Here is a 24,477-nt window from a genome sequence, read left to right as displayed (position 1 = left end):
TATTGTACAATATGTAAAGTTAAAATGTCCACTTGCATTGCGGAAAATACGTAGTCTGTGTTATGATCATTTTCGGGTCATTTGCTTTTTTAATTTTCCATCCATACCATAATAGAAATATACTCAGCGGTTTTTGCAGAAAAGCGTAAAACACTGCTATTTGCAATTTTATAATATTTGTATAGGTTACATTTTACCACAAATATTTTAAAATCTAAAGTCAATTTATATTTATATTCAAAATCTACAATCAAATCAATTGATTCTTGAAAAAAAGAAAGCACAGCACTACTTCGCGGTGGCGGCGGGTTTTGTTGAGGTTAGTATAATTATTAATAAAAATAAGTTTTATAAGCGTCTATCAGGAAAATCATAGTAAAAACAAAATAATTTACAATATTTACTTCATGTTTAGTTCACACATATTGATAAAAGTGTAGTGTTCATTCAATATTATCGTAAATTAAAGGGACGCGTTAGTTGACACTTTTTTATGTAAAGTTTGTTTCGCTTTAGAAATTCATCAACCCGATCAAATCTTATTAGAACTTCTAAGTTTGACATTAACTTCATATTTTTGTGAACACTGGTAACTTTCACTTATTATTTCTATGATAACTGAGTGTTTTTTGCTAGTCTATTTATAGCTACTTCATATGTAACCTCTTTCGTTTAGGCGGGAGAATGGCATTGGCAAAAGGCCTGAGGCCACTTCAGGTGGTGTTCGTGATACTGTTCGTGAGGATCCTGTCTGTGTTCCTGGTTCGGACATGGTATGTGCCTGACGAGTACTGGCAGACATTGGAAGTGGCCCACAAGCATGCATTCGGATATGGAGCCCTGACTTGGGAGTGGCAGAAAGGCATACGGAGCTATTTGTACCCAAGTGTAGTAGCAGTTCTGTATTACATACTGAATTTGACCGGACTGGATTACCCTGAGGCTGTGGTTAGTATTATTTTATCCTTATCATAAAAAATAGTAATTAAAAATAGTCGAAAAATGTATTTAGATTTTTTGTTATTTCCTTTTTTTAGTTGACTTAATCACCTACAGCAGGTCAAAATTGTTTTAACTACTAGGAAATAAGAGAGGATTATTAGATTATCGTAGGGTCTACCAAAGTACTGGCATGTTTAATTTTAGAATGCCTAGGTATATGTTTTTCAATGTGGCCTGTGCCCTCTGTAGGAGTAATGATATTCAAGGTTTTGAGATAATGAACAATGTTATTTACATAAATTAAAATGTTAACTCTGAAAAGTTACTGTTTAATTTTATTATGAGTTTAAAGGTCACAAAACTAGATAAACTTAAAATAATTTATTAGAAATCACAAAATGCTCATATGAAAGAGAGGAAAATAAAACCCATTAAGTAACTACATTTCAATAATCATTATCATATTTTTGTGTAGGTTTACCTGCCCCGAATCCTCCAAGCCATTCTCAGTGCAGCCGCTGACTACAGCTTTTACAAATGGACGGGGCGCAAGTGGGGCCTGTTCCTCATCCTCACGTCTTGGTTCTGGTTCTACACGTCCGGCAGAACCCTGCTGCAGACCCTGGAGACCTCCCTGGTGGCTATAGGTCTGTCCAAGTTCCCCTTCAAGGGAGGAAAAGTGGGATATTATGATAAAGGTTTGTTTCAATCTTTTACCTCAAACCGTCAACAGTTTTAAAAACAGATTAGATAAAATCTCCTAACTTCAAGACATGCTTCAGCTTTTAGTAGGTACTAGTGTGCTATAACTTAAAGGCATCTGACATGATTATTACAAGTATTATAACCTACCACCATGTGGCAAAACTTTATTGAAAAACTAATATGTAAATAATTATTTCTTTAATTATGCCAATTGGTTCTGGCAAACAGTAACTTGTAATGTTAATATTGTAAAATAAGTACTAAATAAATATTTCTTCTTTCTTTCTTATGCAAGTGCAGTTTGTTCATGAGTTCATAAATATTAACATTGATACTAGAATTAAACAACTGATAAAATTTTTCGAATTTATTTATTAAGAAATGGTGTGACAACTAGGAATGCCGACGACCACGTGAAGTGGACATGAAAAAGTAAGAAAGAGGATTCTGGGCTCCGACACACAATGCCTAGGAAGAAACCAGGAAAATGCTCAGCTGAGAGAGAATGTTTTTCGAATGTATAAAGTATATTCAAAAATGTTGTTTAATAAAATAAAACAAAAAATTATGTAAATGAGAAGTTCAATGACCAATAAAATCACAATAGTTATTTAGGAAACATGTGGTGTCACCTTGAGTGTTATGAGCCGCAACTGTGCTATAATATATTTGCACATGTGTTATTGGACTATACAGATGTTGCTGAAAAAAGGCCTGTTTCACCACTTTCTAATAATAAATAAAATATAATTTTGCAATTGTAATCTGGCCTCATTCAACATTTGTGATACACGATTTTCAATGCTATCTGTTTGATAATTTACATATAGGCTATCAGATACTTTATCATTTAATACATATCATTAACATGCTCGTCATAAATTTTTTGCATATCCATCAAAATCAAATCATTTTCATCAAACAGGCACATTTTCACGTCATATTCTAAATTAAATTATATTTACTACTAGCATTTCAGAACGACCACAAATATGAATACGAATTATTACGAAAATTACAAACAAAAAATAAGAATACGAATCTTTTCTCTTCGTAATATTGGCATGAATAAAACACAAATTCAAAGTATATTTCATGTTTCTTGTAAATTTAATTCATGTTTCTAAAATCAAAATCAAATCATTTATTCAGAAATTAGGCCTTCACAGGCAATTTTTCACGTCATATTCTAAATTAAATGATGTTTACCAAAGCTACAAACTACCAGCATTTCGGAACAACCACTGCTGAAAAGAAATGCCGAAAGAAATTCATTCAAACAGTGTTCCCTATTATGCCAGAAGGGCTTACCATTTTTTAAATATAAATTTATGTATAATTTTTTATCAGTAATGTAAGTACACAATAAAGTACATGGTCAAAAGGTATACTGAAACATATTATGATTGTGATCAAGTGCTGATGAAAGGAAAAAAAATATATATATATAATTAACCAAACAAAAAAAAATAATAAAAGACCGAGCTGACCAATTCCCCCGGGCAGCACCCGTTCACGAGTTGACGCGTGAGTCAGCCATCGCGAAGCTCAACCACAATAGAGGGAACCTCCCGATCCGATCCACGACGTCGCCACCGATTTGACCATTTGAGTGTGCATGACATACTCAATCTCCATAATCTAACATAATAGATACCTATGTTACTTTCAGACACTTGAAGATCACAAATCACGTATATGTTTTACAAGTAAATTTCAAAATATTTTCAATAAACATGTCAAATAAATAAGTAAATATGTGGCTAAACATGTAAGTTTCAGTTATGTTTAGGTAGGTACTATAGTTTTTTTTCAAATACATATACAAACATTTTCTTTCAATTAATTTATTGCTTTTTACATTTTACCGTAGGGTTTAAATAATCCAACACCACTGTCAAGAATGAGAAGAAAACGGATTTTTAACGTACTACATTTGTTTGCCATAGAATGGTCTAGACTGGTAGTAGTGTTTCCAGCCAACAGGAGTCTTAATTTATTTTCTTTAATTGACACTGACTGTAATACAATGTATACCTTGTCTGGCATTTGTAAAGTAAGTTTTGACGACCTCCGTGGCCTAATGGTCATCATGCCAGACTGCTCGACTACCTCGGCGGTGCAGTGGTAAAGTTCTCGCCTCTGAACTGAGAGGTCCCGGGTTCGATCCCCGGTCGGGTCATGAAAAATGATCTTTTCTGATTGGTCCGGGTCTTGGATATTTATCTATATGTGTATTTGTTATAAAATATAGTATCGTTGAGTTAGTATCCCATAACACAAGTCTCGAACTTACTTTGGGACCAACTCGATATGTGTGATTTGTAACATATTTATTTAACTAACTTGAACTGTTTGAACAGAAAGCAGTGCTTGGGTGTGGCTGGCCAGTATATCGGTGTTCGTGCGGCCGACGTCAGCTGCGCTGTGGCTGGTGCTGGCGGCCTACCAGCTGTACACCACCAACCAGGGCCGGCTGAGGCTGCTCCTGCGCACATACGCGCCTATTGGGTAACTATCCTAATTCATATTATAAATGCGAAAGTTTTATTGTTACCTCTTCACACATTATTTACTCAACCAATCTTCTTTAACGCGGGCCAAGCCGCAGACAAAATCTAGTAACTCATATACCTATCATCATTTCATCATCTGCAGCCCTCCGTGACCCACTGCTGGGCACAGGCCTCCTTCCGTCTCCGCCAATCATCTCTGTCCTGGGCCATCCCCATCCAGTTATTGCCAACAATTTCCTTTACATCATCGACCCATCTAGCTGCCGGATGTCCTACGCTCCGTTTTCCAGTTCTAGGGTACCACTCAGTTACAGCTTTACTCCACCTTCCATCATTCCCAGCCAGCCACCTGGAGAACCACTCTGGAGATCTCGTCTTGAACTTGCGTTCAACGACGTCTCCAGGTTGCGAACTCGATCTTGTAATTTATATATTACCCAGTTAAAAATGTAGGATATGCCACTTTTGTATACTAGCAAACATGAATGCGTACCACCTGATTGTAAGTGGACACCGTAGCCTATAGATATACGTCTGCAACAACAGCGGTCTCACTCGCGCATTGGCGACTTTGGCCTTGGGGTTTCCGACAGTATGGCTTCGGATGAAACCGCGAAAAGAGTGAGATGAGAATGAGAGAGAGTAATTATCTTTTACTTTGTGTCAGATGCGATTGATCTGATTCGATTCGGTTGGGTTCGGATTTATGACTGCGCGAAGTCGGATAACCTTAAAATGTTGAAGTTTCAGCTATCATTTTACAAGCCTGACGTCAGCCCTCCTTGGGAATGCTATTGTTTATCAGCTGTCTAGACTATGTGGCTCTCAGTCGCTCCAACATCCACAGGAGGATATGCATTTACCCAATTCTAAACCGGAAGCACAATAACATATTCTCATGTCACACGACAGACTGGTGTGCGGCGGCGCATTGGTGGCCCTCGACTCGTACTTCCACGGCGACCTCGTCGTCACTCCCTGGGAGTTCTTCAAGCTCAATATCCTGCAAGATGTCGCATCGTTCTACGGCTCGCATCCATGGTAATTAACATTTAATTTTATTTGAGAAAACTATGTTTTTTAGATGCATTTTATGTGGCACCTTCTTACTCTGTTCGGTGGTTGACTGGTAAAATGCCATATGGGCCTTTTATTTGTACACAATTTTATTATTTATTTACATACTTTATTTATGGGGACGCATTTGGGCTTTTGCCCAGCGGTGGTCTCTCTTACAGTTATAAAAAAAAATATCCGGAGCGATCGGTCTACTTTCCCGTTTGGTCTATTTTGTCTAACGTCCCACTAGCTCTGTTCTCTTAATACAATGTACAGCTAACAGCACATCAGCAGAACTTTAAATTTTGGCAAAATTATTTTTAAGCTCTCAACAGCACTATACTTATATAGATATAAATAGAAAAGTGCATTTGGGTAATTCCGACAGAAATTTGTAAGTGATGACTAGTGGTCATGTTTCGGTTAATTAATCGAAGTTTTTTTATATTCACTGTCATTATCGTTTTACTTCTGTGTTCTCAATAAAATTATGTATTACTAATTGTATTAGAATCCTAATTAAACATGTTGAGCATTTAAAATTTCAATATTTTTTCGTGTAGGGGAAATTACGAACTATCTTGGATGTGTCTGTTGTATCCGGGTGTTGGATGTTTATCTATATATGTATTATATGTATTTGTTATAGAATATAGTATCGTTGAGTTAGTATCCCATAACACAAGTCTCGAACTTACTTTGGGACTAGCTCAATTTGTGTGATTTGTCCTAATATATTTATTTATTTATCTTGGGGATATTATGAAAATAAACAAAAATGGCGCGAAAATCACTTCAACTCGAAAACGTATTCTCGACACTAATGCCTCGCGCCCACAATATGGCGTCTAGATTAATGTTGCCAACAAGGAAATATCGCTCAGATTAGTAGATTTTTTTTCAATTTTCGGAATGATCAATGCACTATATTGTTGTGTTTGTGCAGGTACTGGTACCTCACCCACGGCCTGCCCGCCGTGCTGGGCGTGAACCTGGCCCCAGCGCTGGGCGCGGCGGCGGCGGCGCTGCGGCGGCCGCGCGAGCACCGCACGGCGCTGCTGCTGCTGGCGGCGGCTTCGGTACATGTCGCTCTATACAGGTCAGTTACTTATTATTATTATAACTAGTTGTTCGCCGCGAACTTAGACCCCGCGAACACAATACATTTTTACAAAATTGTGAATATTTCAAAAACGGCTTAAACTATTTTGGATCTCAAAATTCTATTGACAGATCCTACATACCTTTTAAATTTCATCAAAATCAGACCCCGTTGGTCTGATTTTAATGGGATTCGAAAGTTATATACATATATACAAATAATGATACATACATATATACAATACATATACATACATATATACAAAAAATGAATTTTTGCCTCAAGGTGATTTGTTTGTATTTATTAATTTTTACAATTATAATAGTAAAACGTTTATTTCAGACCATTGCTCCATATAATTGTTAGTAACAAGATTTAAATCGAGTATCGTACAATAAGAAATGCCAGCCAGTTGGAGCAGCTGCAAGCAATCTATGATGCTGAGTCTATTATGACTCCGGTTGTTGATAGGACAGTATGTATGAGAACCACACCTGGGTGCTGCTGTTAGTGACGGTTTCGTTCCATGTCGCTCTTTATAGATCACTTTGTTATTAATGTTAGAAAAACGTTACTCTGTCTAGAAAAGTAAAGATTTTTAATACCAACAATCACACTGTGAACCCTGAATTCAATCAAGGTCAGACGTCTTCCAGAAATAATGTAGGGCGCAAACAATAACGAACCTTACGAGTGGTAGATATAAGCTTTACAATCGTAAGCGTCTTATAGCGATAGCAGTAAAATCACAAATGCAACGTGCCAAGTATTCTAACTACCCTCTCTCCGTAACCTGCTGGATAATGATCGTTGCCTTGTTCCAGTTTCATTCCACACAAAGAGTTCCGCTTCATGCTACCGCTGCTGCCGATACTGCTGTACCTCGCGCAAGACGTCATCGCTCCATGGAGCAGGAAAGCCAAGAAGTTAGTATTATTTATTTATTCAAATTAACGACTTGTAATTCGTTTAAGTTTAATATCAGTAAATTTAATTAGTATAAGTTTAGTTATAGTAGTTTAGCCAAGTGAAGAAAACGGGTATTTGACGAAGTTAATTTTTTTGCCATTGCAATACCAAATAAAATGGTCAAGATTGGTTAATTCAGTATTTCCAGCCAACGGGAAACCAACCCTCGTTTAATTTCTTCACTTCTTGACAGATTAATTGTTTATTAAATATAAATTTATTTTCATTTAATGTTCACACATCAATTGTATTTTTATATAATAAATTTCAAACTTTGTTATTTGCTAGCCAGACTTTACATATTTTGACTTTAATAAATTAAATAAAAATGTTTCTTGCTAAGTTCCGTTAATATAATATAAGTAGTTAAGTGTTAAAATCGCGAAAGTTTTTTTAAACATTTCTTAAACATCCAGATGGCAGCTGTACGCAGTGGCTGGTACCATCCTGGTAGCCAATGCAGGTCCAGCACTGTACTTCGGCAATATCCATCAAGCTGGCTCATTGGCTGTGATGCCTCTCCTACGGGACTCATTACCTAACAACCGCAGTTCCATTGCTTTCCTTATGCCGTGCCACTCTACTCCACTATACAGGTATTTTTAGATATATATATATATTTTTGACACTTAGTATGTTTGTTTATAGTGGGTCAAATCTCGTCTTATAGCGTTAGGATCTATATGCTAATATGACCCAAGTCGTAAAATCACCTAGATGTTAAAATGACCAGGTTTTTTAATGGCTTTAGTTCCAATGGCAATTCATTATTGTGATAAGCACCTGATGGCGGACTTGGCTCCCGCAAGGGAATTCCTTAAAGGTTTACTGTACATACATGATTTTTTTCTGTTACGCATTGAATGCAACGACAAAAGCTTGTCTCAAAATTGTAATTTTTGTAAAAATTTCATAGTATGTATATAAAACCGTAAATTCAACATCGAACGAGACAAACCATAATTCAGCTAAAATAGGTTTCAACGCTATCCACACATTTCCGGGTCAAGACTATCTGTGTTCCGAGTTATCTGTTTAAGTGTTCCCGTCAGGGACGTGCCATTCGTCACCCGCATTCACACATATCAGGGAAATCGGTGTCAGTGTAATCTGTTTCTTTAGCTGATGACACGAACTCGATGTGACGAAGAAGAATTAGCAATTATTGCAATACCTTTCGGTGTACATTTTGTATCTACTTACTTAAAAAATCGGATAGCACTGTCAGATCGTCCGCGCCTCGCAGCGGGCTCCGGGACGCTGACGATCCGGAACACGGCAGGGACGGGAACCCGGAAATGTGTGGCTAGCCCTTTCAACGTAACATTTTAATTAGAAACAGAGAAGTAACGTAACATATCGTCCCAGCCACCTCCACGTGAACGTGAGCACGCGCTACCTGTCGTGTGACCCCCCAGCACGAGGACACACACACGAAGCGGAGACCTTCTTCAACAACCCGCAGTCGTGGTGGCGCGCGCAGTACTCCGGCCGCCAGCCGCCGGCGCTGCTGGTGCTGTTCGACAAGCTCAGGGGGCGGGTGGACGCTATCTTGAGCGGATACCGGCTGATACATCAAGTGCCTCATACGCAGGTTGTGTGTGTGATTTTTTTTTTGCTATTTGACAAGCTGAGATTATCCATAAAAAGTGCCGTAAAAATCGCATCAGATGTATTTACCTAAATACTTGATTGATTTGAAAGATTTCGTGTCACAGTATTGGCAATGACGTATTCAAGAGAAACACGAGAGAAACAATGTAATAGTGCTAGTTGTTCGCTGCGAACTTAGACCTTGCGAATACACAATTTTTTTTTACAAAATTGTGAATATTTCAAAAACTGCTAAACCGATTTTGAGAAAACTTAAAAAATCTATTGACAAATCCTACATATCTTTTAAATTTCATCAAAATCAGTCCAACGGTTTGAAAGTTATCATACATACATAGAAAAAATGTATTTTTGCCCCAAGTTTACTTTAGACCTCGCTCGCTCGGTCAATTATAATATGATTATAATTTTGCAGTTCCCCGAAGGCGAGGTCGGTGAGAACATCCTGGTATACCAGAAGGTGGAAAGAAACAGCCCGTCACCAATAGCTGCAGACGAGGTCGTCTAACAGAGATTATGTTAGTAAATTCTACTTCATTCTCGATCCGATACCACGTTTATTTGTGACAGCTAATTACTTTTGGCTGATTGATATTTTTTTTAGAGAAGGTACAAGAATTTATTGAATATGACTTCCTAAATACCAAAATATATAGACAAAAATGACTTATCACAAACTTTCATTTTTCTGCAATGTTTTTTGAGCTGAAATTTCACAACAATCGATATAGAAATTAAATGACAATGCAATATTATATTATAAGCCTGAATCTAATGATGACTTCTATATAGATTATATGTTAGCGTTCTAAAATTATCTATTACATTTTGACACTGCCAAATTAGGCTTAACGATTTGACGCGAAAATATACATTTATATTTTTAATCTATTAAAAATGCAAAATGACTATCAAGCATACAAAAACTCAACCTTGTTGTGCAAAGCATAAGGTTCAGATTTCATTATTTAGTTTTCTTAATAATGAAATTTCAATGGTGCCAACGAAAAAGTCGTGTTAATTCTTCATAAACGTATCACTTGACGCAGCATTTTATGAAACCTTGATAACTTTAGGTGTAAGTTCGACACAACGGGAAGTCGCACCGTTGTATATGTGTTCGGTAAATTAAATGAACATTTTTTTAAGTGTATTTATAATTCTATTTGATATTTTAATAAATCGTCCCTGTATACATTTCTAATGCAATATTTTTTAAAAATAATGCACACAAATGTAATATGTCAGCATTTATTTTAACACATGAGAAATATCGAAGATAAATGATTATATTTTTTTACCCACTTTCATACTCAAATAAAAAATAACAGTTTGATGGCTGGGAAATTTACTTCCCCTCCTTAATAGTGCTTCTGTGTGAAGGTCGGAAAGTTTTGATTAAATCATCTCAATTTTGCTAACTAATTACGTCTGATTCAACTTATTTTAGTCAAATACGTAAAAATATTGTGGATAATGTGTACATGGACTATTGAAATGTGTGTGTATGAATGTGCGAGCGTTGGAAAAAGATGTTTATATTTTATCGCTTCCCCCACGTGACCAGTGTTTCTTGGCCTCTTACACAATGCATTAACAAATTAATATCTAAAGCAGCTTAATATATTGAATTTTATTGTACGTACCACAGACCAAATACAGAGAAGGTCCTGTTGTGTGCACAGACGTTACCAAAAGGGAGCGGAGCTTATTTTATTTTCACTTCGCTTACCCCACTCGTTTGCCCCAGCCCGCGTATCGTTACACAACTTTTGTGAAATGGTAATACGGCGTCTCCTCTTTGTTTTTGCTCCATGGTACCTACCTATGTCTCACAGATATATAAATTTCTTATATATTCGTCGTTTCCCCACGCAGAAAACCAGCGATCATCTACACCATATCGTATCGCTCCAGTAATGCATCTTGATCTTATTGGCTCACCAGATTATGTACGTCAGATGTCAAGTCCTAACCTAAGAAGCATATTATGCAGCATATGCATCCTTGGATAATATCTGCGGTGGAAGTACAGCGGCCACAATCTGGGTATGGCCCCGTTTATATAAGTGATTGTGTGTCCCCATCTATGCAAACCCGTCGGTTTTGGTCGTGAAACTATAGATATTAATGAAGCACTCCCAAAAATTTACGCAAGTTACGTATACTGCCATCTCTTTCATCTGTAGCTCGACCTTTCTTCTTATATATTGTGAGTAATATACATAGGTATAACATTTAGTTATACCTTTCACAGCTCATAAAGTAATCGGGCAACAGCTGAAAGAAATGGAAATATGTATTTAGCATCAAATAGTTGTTAGCAGTGCGGGTTCAATTATCTATAGCTTTATTCGATCAAGAATTTCTAGTATCATTAATAAGTAGTAATGTAACCGTAAAATGAAACCAAGCCGAGACCAAGAAACACTGATGTTAGTTTTCTTTGCTTTATGTCCATGACTGATTCTTGTAAGCGAGTACAAACTTTTTGTTTAGTGTATACTTGCCAAAGTTAGTATTAAAATCACTAACACTAACTTAATATGAAATAGCATTGCTAACTTTACAGATAATACGAAATTGTGCGGGAACTTAATGGTTAGAAGCAAAATGGTTAGAAGTAAAAGTATAGTACCAGCCGATGCAATAATAAAAAATGAACTAATTGCAATAGAAAATCAACCCTATGTTACTGTGGTCAAAGTTTAAATTGACATATAATGAAATTATTATTTTTATGTATATTAAAGAAACTATTTATTTTGCTTCACTTTAAATTTTATTTGAGACTGTTATTGTAATCGTTGGTTTCTGAAATGTTTTCCCGCCCTTTTGTTTCAGCCTTATTTGTAATGCTACCACCGAAAATTTAATATTATTAAGCTCCACATGTTTTATAAGCGTTCTATATAATTCAATAAATTCAAAAGTATACCTAGTGTAATTTAAAAAATTAATATACATGGACAAATCACACAGGTTGAGTTAACCCCCATTGCTTGTGTTATGGGATACGGACTCAACGACACTATATTTTAAAACATAATATAAATTATATAGATAAATTAACATCATAAACATCCAAGACACATATCAATCTGAAAAAGATCCTTTTCCATCTTGACGACCAGGGATCGAACCCGGATCGACGTCCAGTGTAGCATTCCGTCATGATGACTATTCTATCGAATATGTATATGGATGTTAGATTTATATATCAGTAACGAATATTCATATGTATTTATAGTATATGAATTACCTATTCATTACGTTACTTGTTAAGCGTGAATAATGTACTAAAAGTTGATGATAATTCATAATTTCATTCAATCATAGAGCGCTTATAAAACAAATAAAATGTAATAGTACCTAATTTTATATGAACATTGTCTTATACGTATTGTTTCTATACTTCAGTACATAGTACCTCAATTGTCTCTTTATATTGTAATAATTAATTAGAATTGGTAATTTATCTATAATTGCAATACAATTTTCTTATTATTTTAATGCGATTTTTCTCGTAAATAGGCTATTATGTAGATTAATATACTATTGCCTTGCTCAAATGTAAAGACAATTTGTTTAAGATCTCTGAAATGTCTTCGTAATATCTAATATATTTTATAATTTCGGGGGCATTGAACTGTAGGAACTACTTTTGTGAAAGCTTACGTTTTTTTGAGGCAATTAAATTTAAACTACTATCAAAACTACTGTCAAGAGAATCTACTTTACTTTTGGGATTGTTTGATTCATATAATGCATTAATCCTGTATGTAGATTATAGATGTAGAATTTTAATACTGAGTCAGTATTTACTATGTTTAATGCCCCCTTTTAATGAAATGCATACTTACTAGCGAGTTAACAATACTTTTTTAACTTTTATACTTACCCGTCAATAATTAACGCAATTTACATTATTATTAATGAAATTATATATATATATATATATATATATATATATATATTTAGATAAATAAAGAAAAGCTATAAATCAACAAAGCTTTTATTAGACCAAATATGTTTATAACATATCGTATAAGAATTGTATAATATTTTACATACAAATACGATTTCTATAACCGATGTGTTACAGTTCAAAATCGTATTTTGTACTTTAATTCCACAAAAGACAAGTTAACTCGCAAACACATGCGTTTTGTGAATTTTTGAGCATTTTTAGGTATATAGTTATGTTGTTTTTTTTTTTTTTTGATAAGTTAATGAAGTGTCTTCTATAAAAATGTGAAGTGTGAATTTTAATAAAGATTTTATTTTTAAATAAGACTCAAAGGATTGTTCATATTTTATGTAACCATGAATTATTCTTATTTATTTATTTTATTACAACACAATTGTGTTGAAAACATCATTATACCGCCACCATTATATAATTACAAAATTACACACACATGCAATAAGATTCCAAAAAAACAGAAAAAATATAAAATAATGAAAACTTTATGACAATCTATGTATAGGTACGTCGACATTCATGGGCTATTGGCAAGTCAAATACTCATCTCAATAGTAGTGCACATTTATATATAATTTATATATAATGTTTCAATTTGCCAATAAAATGCTTTGTGGACAGCAATTCCTAGGCAATCTATTAAAAAACCTTCTTACCTGATAACGAGCACTGTCTCTACCAATAACCGCGTTACACCACTTGTGACTAAGTGTTTGCGTCTACTTCTTTCCCTTTTTAGTCTTTCCTCATGTGTTTCATATATTGCACATAGTACATACTTACTTTATTTGATTGAACGGAACGGAACGACTTGAAACATGTTATTTGTTATCAAGTTCAAGCTTATATTACAAAAAACAGTAGTAATAAAAATGATTATGACAAACGATGAACTTAGTAATTATTATTTTATTTAATTGTAAACTTTATTTAGACGCCAGACTTAATAACAAACTTTGACAGCTATACTTCAGATCAAGATCACGACCTCACAGGCCAGTGGCGCCAATTGGTGAGCACAAAAACGGCAGCACTCAATAGGATGCGTTGCATCGGTGATTGACCGGTGCAACCCATTCTTAGGGTGGGTCTTTATCCGACGCGCATTCGTCCTTTAAATAAACCGCGAAGAAGAAGAAGAAAACTATATTATCTTGCCTACAGACTTATACCATTGATGTCGTAAACACAAAGTCACTGATACTTAATAACTTCCTTAGATATCAACGAAGATTTATCACTAGTAAAACAATATCAATACGGTCAACATCTGTAAATTTGTAAATGAAAACCATGGTTTTCCTAAGTACCCACCCAACCCTGATCTTATCTTCTAACAGTTCCGTACACGACATACGGTCAAAAGGTTAGCATCAACTGATAATGCCCAGTCAGTTGCAATGTAGACTTATGAAAATGTGTCACGGATTTAAGATTTTTCTAATATTGATCGTGATTTTCGGATCACAGTGTAAAAATGTTGGTAACAGCAGAAAAGTAAGATACACAGTGCGACAAGATGAAGACGATGGGAAAAGTAGCTTGGTTTTTGTGTTTGATACAACTGGCTCTATGTATAATGACTTGAAGCAGTTGAGAGAAGGCGCCGAGTTGATTTTAAACACGGCTTTGGAAGAAAGTGATGTTATTGGCGACTTCGTGTTCGTGCCTTTTCATGATCCAGGTATGTTTTAGTGTATGTGTTCTATGTATTCTTTTTCATCAACTTGAAACACAATGGCCTACTTTTTATACGAAACTTCCGTCCCATCAGAAAAAGCCATAATTAAAACCATGATTAAAAAAATACAAATCTTTTCTCTTGTAATAGTAAGTATGGACTAGCGACCTCGACCAGCTTCGCAAGGTCTATTAGGCTGTTTGGTATGTATGTATTTCTAATTCACTTTTGTTGGTTTTCTTTCGACGTTATAGCTTTTGCGCTCATTTATGTTTGAATACCTAATTACAACTTAGGTTTCTTCTGTAAATGATGTAACAAAAATTCCATCTGTCTATCCCACGCAGTGGTAGGCCCACCGACAGTGACCCGCGACAAACACGTCTTCCAGTCTGCTCTGAACATCGTCCGCGTGTACGGCGGTGGCGACTGCCCAGAGAAGGCTCTGACCGGGATACAGCTCGCGTTAGACGTGAGCCGCGCGCGCTCCTTCGTGTACGTGTTCACTGACGCCACGGCCGCCGACCACCGCCTCGTTGGGAAGGTTCTGGATCAGGTGCAGAGGAAGCAGAGTCAGGTACAACAATATGAGTATGATTTATTTAGAGCCGTCAAATATCCTTACTTCTAAATACTAATATTATAAATGCAAAACTAAGTTTGTTACCTCTTCACGGTTTATCTACTCAACCAATCTTCTTGAAATTTTGCATATAGGTAGTTTGAAGTATGGAGAAGGACATAGGGTACCTTTCATCTGGAAAAAATGCTGTTCGCGCTGTATAATTTACGCGGGCGAAGCAGCGGGCTGTAGCTAATTGTCTATATTTAACATGAGTATAATAAGGAGCAACAACTCACTTTCTTTCATGTGTTAGGTATTAGTAGGTATATTAATATCTATTAATACCTACACTTACATAAACCTCAGGTGGTGTTCGTGCTGACAGGCCACTGCAACGACCTCCACCGACCCTCGTACAAGGTCTACCAGCAGATAGCGGCCGCCAGTTCAGGACAAGTGTTTAATCTGAACAAGACCAGCGTACATAAGGTACCTCTAATAATATATACATTTTTAATAACTTGTTAATGTGTCTCGCTGCTGGGCAAAGAACTCCCTCTTTGCCTTCCATAGGTTTCTGTCTTGGGTCGTTTGTTTTCCTCAGCCGTAGAGCGTCGGAGCCCAGGGTCCGCTTTTCGCTCTCCACTTGGCACGGTCGTCGGGATCCCTAGTTGTCAGACCATTGGCACGCAACGCATATCATCCAAACAGCATTTCTTGGGTCCATCTACCAAATTTTTTTTGCCAGTACATAAAACTTTATGTACTCTTAAGATCTATAAGCATTTTCTATTACCACGGTTTAAGTGTGCAAAAATCAATGATTTCAGGTGCTAGACTTCGTTCGGAGCTCTATCAAAGGTCGCAGTGTCAACCTTGGCTCAGTTGTTCAGACCGCCGGACATAACTACACACAAGGGGTAAATATACTCTCCTATTATTATTAATTCATAAATATTAATGTTTAATGATTACTGGGGCACAGACTAACCTTATTTATACATTGATTATTAGGATGGACCATGATAGCCACGTGCCGTTGTTGAAATTTTAGAAATCGTCAAGAAGTGAATCTGAAATTTCGAAGAAAATTCTGATGAAAATTTCGTAAGGAATTCTCTTGGAATATTCTATACGTACTGAGGGAGGATTTTCAAGTAATATTCAAAATTTAATACACATTGGTCAGATTCCTTTTTCGTTAGGATAAAATTTAGGCTGTTTTAATTTTCTGACGAAAATTTTTCAGAGTTCGGAGTTTCAATTCTTTCAAGGAAATATTTTTGTGAGAAAATGTAATTTCTCAACGGCACATCACATAACACCCACCACAACATTCGCCGAATATTATTAATCCCAAGCTGTTATCCACATTTTCACTCTAATATTAAAACAATCCGGACTGCCCGTCTTTCACACTCCTACGGCTAAAAGCACTGGGCCGGTTTTGATGAAATTTGGAATAGATATATTAGTTAACTCAAGATCATGGCTACCGCGGGTGGAGCTGTGAGCAACGGCTAGTAATATATAACCAACTATTTAAGTAAAGAGCAAAATAGCTAGTCTGTTTTTTTTATCTAACCTGTAGATGTTGTGTCCCACTGTTGGCCAAAGGCCTCTCCTCTTTTTTCTACTCGTCTCTTTTTATTGTAAATTCTGGCCATTTTGGTAGGAATTTGTCGATCGGCTAGTCTGTATGTAATGTATTTGTGTAATATATCATATTTTGTATATGTATGTATGTAATATATTTTAAAATCGTGATTTCAGATTCCGGTGGACAGTACACTGTCAGAAGTTACGGTGTCGGTCTCGGGGGCGAAGCCTCAGATTCGTGTGGTGAATCCTAGTGGCGAAGTGGTCACGGGCCCACCACAACTGGTCACTACGTTGGACCTATCTGAGATTATGGTAAGTAAGTTAAGTTTTGTTTTACAGAAATGAAATTTTTGCCATTAAGCATTGTTTAAACCATATTGGTGAGTGGTAGTTCTAGGACTAAACGCCAAAAAAAAATGGTGCAATATATGTTTTTGTATACCCAGGTTGTAAAAGTCCTGGAGCCAGAGGCGGGCAATTGGACAATAACAGTGGTCAGCGAGGACGACTACTCAGTGAAGGTGGTCGGCATGTCCAACCTGACCTTCACCCACGGGTTCTCCGTCACCCCACCTCGTGATGTGAGGGAGGCTAGCTATAGGCCTTTGAAGGGTGAGTATCCTGGTACATGACATAATTTTCATACAAACTTCCACAATTATAGTAATTAGGTGTATGGAGTACGATGATTTTTGAAAAAAAAGTAGTAGAACGAGGACTTTAACTATATGCATACCAAATTTCATTAAAATCGGTCCATAGGTTTAGCGGAACAGGCGTCTGCCTATTCCGCTTGCGTGGAACAGGCAGACTTTCGCATTAATAATATTAATATGGATAGTGAAGAAAAACAAGCTGATCTAAAAGATATACGTATAGATATTCGAATATAATTACGTTATATTCGAATATCTATACCTTATTCATCTTGGACTGAGACAAAAAGTAAACAAAAAAGAAACGAGCGAGCGACATGACTCCATAAAACAACAACAACAAAAAAATTAACATTAACAGAAAGTAAGAACAAAATTAACAAACTATTCACGAGAAATAATGATTTTTTGTTCAAGGTTTGTTTACCTTTTGTCTCAGTCCAAGATGAATAGGGTATATGTGTTTCTTTTCAGTTCTGATATTGTTGAGAAAATGGTTAACTCAAATGCTATAACAATTGAGTGTTGTTCTCAGGCACATATAACCACATGGTGATATCACTAACACAAACGGACGCCCCTGTCGACATTAACCACGCGCAGATAGTTTCCCTCGATGGAAAGACCCTATTTGAAGTGCCACTGAAAAGGTTCAAAGATAATGGAATTTATATAGCTGATGCATTTGTTCCGCCGGAAGACTTCTTCTATATTGCGGTATGTTTGATTGATTTACTGTCGGTTAGTAGTTTGTAGCTTTGGTAAATTTTATTTAATTTAAAATATGACGTGAAAAAGTGACTGTGAAGGGCTAATTTCTGAATAAATTATATGATTTTGTTTTTGAAAATACACCTCGCGTGGAACTGGATTGTTAGTGACTCACTCGTCGCGTTTTCGTAATCAGCAATGTCTATTAACATTCTGATTATATTTGCCTCTCTCTTTCTCATCTTCACATGTTTCCGGAGGCAATTCCGGCTGTGGCGCCTGAAGCCCGAAGTCCGGGTAAAAATAAACCTTTATTTTTTTGTAATGTTGGCTTTGATTTTATGACCTGACTAACGTCAACCCTTTTTGCGAAAGCGGTTGTTGCCTATCACCTGCCTAGGCTATGTGTCCCTTATTTGCCTCGTACGACATCCACGGGAGGATATTCTAAGGCGGAACCACACGCCATGGAGTTCAAATTGCAATTCATTTACATGATTAAAAATTCAATTTTTTTCCTAGATTGGTGGCAAAGATCATCTTAATCAGGAACTCAGACGAATCGGAGCAACTGCTGTTCAAGTGAAATTGCCAGGTAATTAGAATTCATTATTTTAGTAATCACTAGCGACTCGTCCCGGCTTTGCTCGAGTAAAATCATAATAAATTATACACCTTAGCCTTCCTCTGGAATCACACTATTGGTGAAAACCTTACAAAAATCCGCGCAATCCAAAAATTTTTGAATTTATATCATACAGACATCCTTTCATAACATGTAAGAATTAATAAATAATCTTTGCCGTATTTTAATATTATGACATATTAAAACATATATGATATTAAAACATATATTGATATCAATATTGATATTTAAATTATATACCATGTCAATCTCAACCTTGACGTTGGCAAAATCATCGTTTTGGCGAACGATGGAGCTTGACACAAAAAAAACCTACTTTAAACAAATTACCTATTAACTTTTTAATTTCAATTAATTTTGACATTTCAGACATCCCATATATCACGACTCCGCTTGCGGTAAATATTTTTTTTATTTGTTTTTTTTTTTTATTTATCTCAAATTTATGACTTTTAACCGTTAACTCAAAGTGGCGTGCTTATAGTCTTTATATGTAACTATCTATACTAATATTCAAAGTTTAATTCCTAATATTACGTAAATTTATAGATAGTCTCTCGCACCCACGATCGTGTGACTCTGAAATGCTTCATAGAAAGTCTGGTGCCAGTCACTGCATTTTGGACTAAGGACATGGCTAAGGTGCAGCCGCAAATATCCGCTTTGTAAGTTACACTTCTTTGAGGGTCTCTCTTTTTAAAAGAAAGAGAGAAAACATATTTGCAAAAAATACATACAAATTGGTGTTCAAAGAAAAAATTTAACTGACATAACATATAATAAAAATGCAAGTGGGCTCTGTCTGTACATAGGAGATATTAAAATTAATTGTGGGAGGGGTTCTTTTTGGGATTTATAGAAGCCGAAACAAAGTTATTATCGGACGCACGAAAAAGGCGGGTCTAGTCGCGGCAAATAAATATATGAGCAGCATGATGTCTATCATCAAATAATATGTTACATCTAAAATTTTAATACGTTATACCTAAATTGTACTTTTTAAGTGTCAATCTTTTACCACTGTTTTCAAAAGCTGCGCTATTTCAATGTTCCCATTAAAGCGAAACCCCGGTTCGCAGCTAGTTTATAATATTTTAGTTTTTAAAAAATATTATGGCGTCATTTTAATCACATGTCACAGGCATAGACGTCGGGTTATTGTTTTGTAAGTTCTTGATTAAAAAAAAAAAAACTTGCATAACTAATAGTCATGTAGTCATGTTTATTTACAACTTCGATTACAATTGTCAGACAAAGCACGAGCATCGAATACGTGATAGAGGACATGAGCGAAGAACGCGTGGGGTCGTACAAATGTGTCGCTAAAAATGTGGCGGGGGTCGGCTCCGCGGACACGGAACTCACTTTGGCTGGTAAGTTTATAATAACACCTATATAGTCGTCATATTTATATCATTCATCTAAATTTACATTTTATGAGACTTGGGTCTTGAAATGATGCTTTTTTATTTATTTTATTTTATTATGTCACAAGTTCGTATATTAATCTGACCCGCGCATGTGACCATAGACATTCAATTTATCTAGAGGAGATAAATTAAATGTCTGACAGACCTGTAATCACTTGCAGTGAAGGAAAATATCGTGAGGAAACCTACACACATTTTTCTTTGCAAAAATCAACTTCCACACGTCTATCTATAATAGGAGGTGAAATTCTGCTGCTTTGATTCAGATGCTTATATAATAAATGTATGAATTTTATTTATTACGTGGCATTTTAGATTTGTTGCGTAAAAGTAATCGTAACGCAGCAGTATCAACTTTGATCGCACAAAACGCCAAGAGTATTTTCTTTCAAAATATTACGTTTTTTTACCACCAATTTCATATCGGTAATTTCGATAAACGATTTTTTTTATCCTTGACCTAAGAATGGTAATCGAGTAAAATACTATCTTTTATATAAAAAATAGTTTTCTTACACCTAAATCTTCGCATTGTGGAGTAAGATATTTAAAAAATAAAACATACCGCTTGTCCCGATAGTTCAGTGGTTAAGAGCACTGCCCCGTTTAGACAGGATCGTGGGTTCGATTCCCGCTACAGCCATGAATTTCCATTGTTTATATTTAAAATATAGTATTTTATTCCAGTGGATCCGCCTCTTGTCTCCATAGCTCCGGAGAACACCACAGTATCTGTAGGTGACAACATCACCATATACTGCGCGATCTACACTGAAGCTTTTTTGAAAAAGTTCCAACTGGTTCATTCTGGAAATGGATCCCCTAGCAAGTACTGTAAGTTTCATATTTGTTCAAATAATATTCCTTACAATGGTACCACAGCGCGTGCTTTGTACATCCGGGTCGAACGACCACGTTTGTTGATTAAACTATAAATTGTGTAGTTAAACAAGCACTTTATTGTTTAAACTACTCATTTTAGAGAAAATGGACCATTTTATTACGGGGTTCGCACAGAAGAAGAAGATACTATTTTAATAGTTGCCATATACAAAAATATGTTGCCATATGCAAATGTTTATTAAAAAAAAATGTTGTCTATGGTGAATTTTAATTGAACACTACACAATCAAACTACACAAAACTTTTTCACTACACATTTTTGTTGTCATCAACAATGTTTTTGCTTTCCACGTCAGATGGAAAACACACACAAAAAGTTGGCAGAGTCCTGTCATATCATCCGCCGTTTCGACAACACGCTCACATCGCTAGATATTTTGCTAGATAATAGGTTTTGTCTACGCAAGCCACGCCAGCATGTGATGGACGGTGTGTGTAAAAAAGAAAAATGTTTTCTGTATGAGATTTTGTTGAATGTTTAAAAAAAAAACATTCACTTTTTTATATCATTATAACCGCTTAAAAAATTATAATATATAATTCCTCTAGAATATAAAATAGCATAATTAAATTAATGCAATTGACATATTTTTAAAAGATACCGATTGCGCCAGGAAATTAAAGACTTTGTTATAAGCTTGACATTTGTTTGTAGATAACATTATGGTGGAGCCGAGTATCGATGGAGTATACAGTTTCAACAAAACTATAATCCATATAAATGAAACGGATGGTGGTACTTACTCCTGTGTCGCAGCAAACAGAGGTACGGTATAAAGAGCTAAATGTTTGTGAGTTTGTATGTTTGAGGCTGATAGCTAACTACCGAACCGATTTCAAAAAATCTTTCACTATTAGAAAGGTACATTATCCAAGATTGCTATAGGCTATATTTTATCTCAAAATTCCTTCCCACGGGAGCGAAGCCCCGGGCAACATCTATTTATAAATAAATACATATTGCGCCCACCCTCTTCTGTTATCCTCTCTCACTACCCAAAGGTTATAAAAATATTTTGTATTGTATTGTAATATATTTTTCAGGTGGAGAAAAAACAAACTCCACCCACATAACCGTCCAATCACAGCCCGTCGCTCAAATCCTCGGGCCGCACACTATCACACCGCTCACACACACCACCATACAGATCGCGTGTACAGTCGACAACGCGGATAAGTTACGATGGGTCGCCCCTAATGGTTCTGTTGTCTCTGAACTTGAAGTTGAAGGTGTCTATGTAGGAACTTTGGATGTGGTGGTTGAGGCTGATGGGTTGTGGAAATGTGTTGCAGTGAAAGGAGAGTTTAATTGTAAGTATTACATGTCTTCAGTGTCGATTTATTTATATTCACACATATGTTTCGCACGCACACTACAGTTTCATGTTAGTGAAATGTTTGTTGGGTGTTTGTATGCAATAAAAAAATATTCTATTATACTCATGCTAATGTAATAGAATTAGTTATAATTGTTTGTTTGTTTGTTTGTTTGTTTGTTTGTTTGTTTGTTTGTTTGTTTGTTTGTTTGTTTGTTTGTTTGTTTGTAAATAGAATTAGTAATAATATATTATTAATAGAATTTATGTAAGTGGAAACAAAGTTTTTTTTCACAACTATAGTTACCAAACAGCGAAAGAAAAATGTTCTATTGTAACTGGCTAAGTAAGTTTAGTTATCATAATGGATGAAGGCCATAAAAGTGTTACATAATATGTTATCAACTTTAGGCCTTAGTCCATTGAAAATAGTGAACGAAAAGTAGATGCATTTACGAGTACGTCCGGTATTTTCCCAGTTTATTCCCAAGTGGTTTGTCTTATATCTTATCCGAACTATATAAGTAATATTATAAATGCGAAAGTAAGTTTGTTTGTTACCTCTTCACGCTCTATGTACTCAACCAATCTTCTTGAAATTTTGCATACATGTAGTTTGAAGTATGGAGAAGGACATACCTTTCATCCAGGAAAAATAACTGTTTCCGTTGGAAATCACGCGGGCGAAGCCACAAACAAAAGCTAGTTTTTTTAATATTTTGGAAATCATTTCGGGAATCTGTATTTCAGCAACAGATGCGTTGGAACTGAAAACGTTAATAAAACCGACAGCTCATATCGAAGGTTCCAGAAACATGACAATAGAGTTTGGTTCCTGCGCGCAGCTGACGTGCGTGGTGCAGGCCAGGCCGGAGCCTCGCATCCTGTGGCATCGGGAGACTGAGCACTTCCTCAACCATACGGTAACTACGTTTAACTAGTTGTTCGCCGCGAACTTAGACCTCGCGAACACAATACATTTTTAACAAAATTGTGAATATTTCAAAAATGTATTTTTGCCCCAAGTTGACTTGCCGAAATAAATTAAGAGCAGCTATTTACCACAAAATAACAAAAAAGTAATAATTAATACTAACTCATAAAATAAATAATTAAATACAAAAAAAAAAATCTTATTCTAGTGACTAAATTGTTAATTTAAAACATGTTTTCAGATACAAATAATAGCTCCTGACACATACAAAAGTGTACTAAAATTGAACAGCTCTCGCGAAATAGTGGACGGTATGTACTTCTGCTACGGCGAGAACTCTGAAGGCATCGCACACGACAACGCTACTGTTAGAATGAGACGGGAGATGGTTGCTCTTCGGAAGTTTGAAGGTTTGTTGTACAGGCTTATTTTTAACTCTTATACAAGTTTTTACGTAGGTTATCGTAGAACCAAACGTTGTTTTTCATGATGTCGGCTTTCTAGTTCTGCGAGGTTTTTCAAAAGTGATGTTTTAATAATAATAATTTTAAGTATGTATATTATACGTAGCAGCAAAAATCAGACAAAACGGCGTAATGATCCCTCCTTACCAGGGACTTAAAAACACCTTAATAAAGGATTCAGATTCATAAGTGTTACACATTAAATCTGTTCCAGAATTATTCCTCTAACACTAATTTGGATGTTTTAAACCTGTTTTGCTTCGAACACCTATAAAAGTGTAAATAGTATGCTTTTTTCTGTAACCAAACTGTTAGAAAACTGTTTTTACAATTTTCTGTGTGTATGTAAACAGCGTTGCTGTATGGGGAAGTCCCATTGGCCGCCCGCATTGTTAAAGCGCGCGCTGTTGCCGTTCCGTCTTATAACGAACCGGCAACTACACGTCGGCTGTCGCATTGTTACGCCATTATTAATCTTATAGGCTGTAACAGTTATAAACACTTTTGAACCTGTTTTTCAAAAAACAGATTTAAAGTGTCCAGTTTATTTTTGTTTTTATTTTAACCCGAGTGGAAAAACAGTGTTCAAAACACTTTATTTGGTTACCCCAAAATTCCCTGCTCCTTACGCCGTTATTGCTTGTCCAACAACAACAAATTGTTCATACAGATACAAA

The 24,477-nt window shown here is 35.8% G+C and overlaps 2 protein-coding genes across 5 annotated transcripts in view; both read left to right on the top strand.

The window, feature by feature from the left end:
• The first annotated feature begins 184 nt into the window (after positions 1-184).
• PIG-B (Phosphatidylinositol glycan anchor biosynthesis class B) lies at positions 185-12,884 on the top strand. Of its 3 annotated transcripts, XM_053760373.1 has the most exons (11): positions 185-319; positions 677-948; positions 1,418-1,640; positions 4,011-4,158; positions 5,076-5,204; positions 6,169-6,321; positions 7,149-7,250; positions 7,710-7,889; positions 8,662-8,887; positions 9,323-9,425; positions 10,786-12,884. In XM_053760373.1, the coding sequence occupies exons 2-10, from the start codon at positions 685-687 to the stop codon at positions 9,413-9,415; spliced, it is 1,518 nt and encodes a 505-aa protein (XP_053616348.1). In that variant the 5' UTR covers positions 185-319; positions 677-684; the 3' UTR covers positions 9,416-9,425; positions 10,786-12,884. The 3 variants fall into 3 exon arrangements, with proteins under 3 accessions (XP_053616348.1, XP_053616346.1, XP_053616347.1); XM_053760371.1 differs by having other exon boundaries at positions 9,323-12,884; XM_053760372.2 differs by lacking the exon at positions 185-319 and adding an exon at positions 361-589 and having other exon boundaries at positions 9,323-12,884.
• Positions 12,885-14,260: 1,376 nt separating this feature from the next.
• Positions 14,261-24,477, top strand: part of LOC128678652 (hemicentin-1-like) — a 33,476-nt gene continuing 23,259 nt past the window's right edge. Inside the window, exons 1-16 of one of the 2 annotated variants that reach the window (XM_053760328.1) lie at positions 14,261-14,576; positions 14,921-15,150; positions 15,505-15,627; positions 15,969-16,058; positions 16,912-17,052; positions 17,187-17,352; positions 17,932-18,113; positions 18,630-18,702; positions 19,123-19,151; positions 19,303-19,418; positions 20,005-20,126; positions 20,871-21,017; positions 21,742-21,852; positions 22,131-22,397; positions 23,153-23,325; positions 23,578-23,746. In XM_053760328.1, coding sequence (XP_053616303.1) covers positions 14,276-14,576; positions 14,921-15,150; positions 15,505-15,627; positions 15,969-16,058; positions 16,912-17,052; positions 17,187-17,352; positions 17,932-18,113; positions 18,630-18,702; positions 19,123-19,151; positions 19,303-19,418; positions 20,005-20,126; positions 20,871-21,017; positions 21,742-21,852; positions 22,131-22,397; positions 23,153-23,325; positions 23,578-23,746 — 2,440 coding nt within the window. In that variant the 5' untranslated portion in view covers positions 14,261-14,275. The remainder of the gene's footprint in view (positions 14,577-14,920; positions 15,151-15,504; positions 15,628-15,968; positions 16,059-16,911; positions 17,053-17,186; positions 17,353-17,931; positions 18,114-18,629; positions 18,703-19,122; positions 19,152-19,302; positions 19,419-20,004; positions 20,127-20,870; positions 21,018-21,741; positions 21,853-22,130; positions 22,398-23,152; positions 23,326-23,577; positions 23,747-24,477) is intronic. The other variant, XM_053760329.1, reaches the window with a different exon arrangement.

Source organism: Plodia interpunctella, chromosome 20 (assembly GCF_027563975.2).
Source record: "Plodia interpunctella isolate USDA-ARS_2022_Savannah chromosome 20, ilPloInte3.2, whole genome shotgun sequence".
In the NCBI taxonomy this organism is placed as follows: Eukaryota; Metazoa; Arthropoda; class Insecta; order Lepidoptera; family Pyralidae; genus Plodia; species Plodia interpunctella.
This window is presented reverse-complemented; position numbering and strand designations above follow the sequence as displayed.

Bases quoted from the DNA above. Each gene is read 5' to 3' on its own strand.
- PIG-B (XM_053760373.1), top strand. From the start codon at position 685: ATGGCATTGGCAAAAGGCCTGAGGCCACTTCAGGTGGTGTTCGTGATA. The intron at 949-1,417 runs GTTAGTATTATT...ATTTTTGTGTAG, and splicing joins TGGATTACCCTGAGGCTGTG to GTTTACCTGCCCCGAATCCT. The intron at 1,641-4,010 runs GTTTGTTTCAAT...CTGTTTGAACAG, and splicing joins AGTGGGATATTATGATAAAG to AAAGCAGTGCTTGGGTGTGG.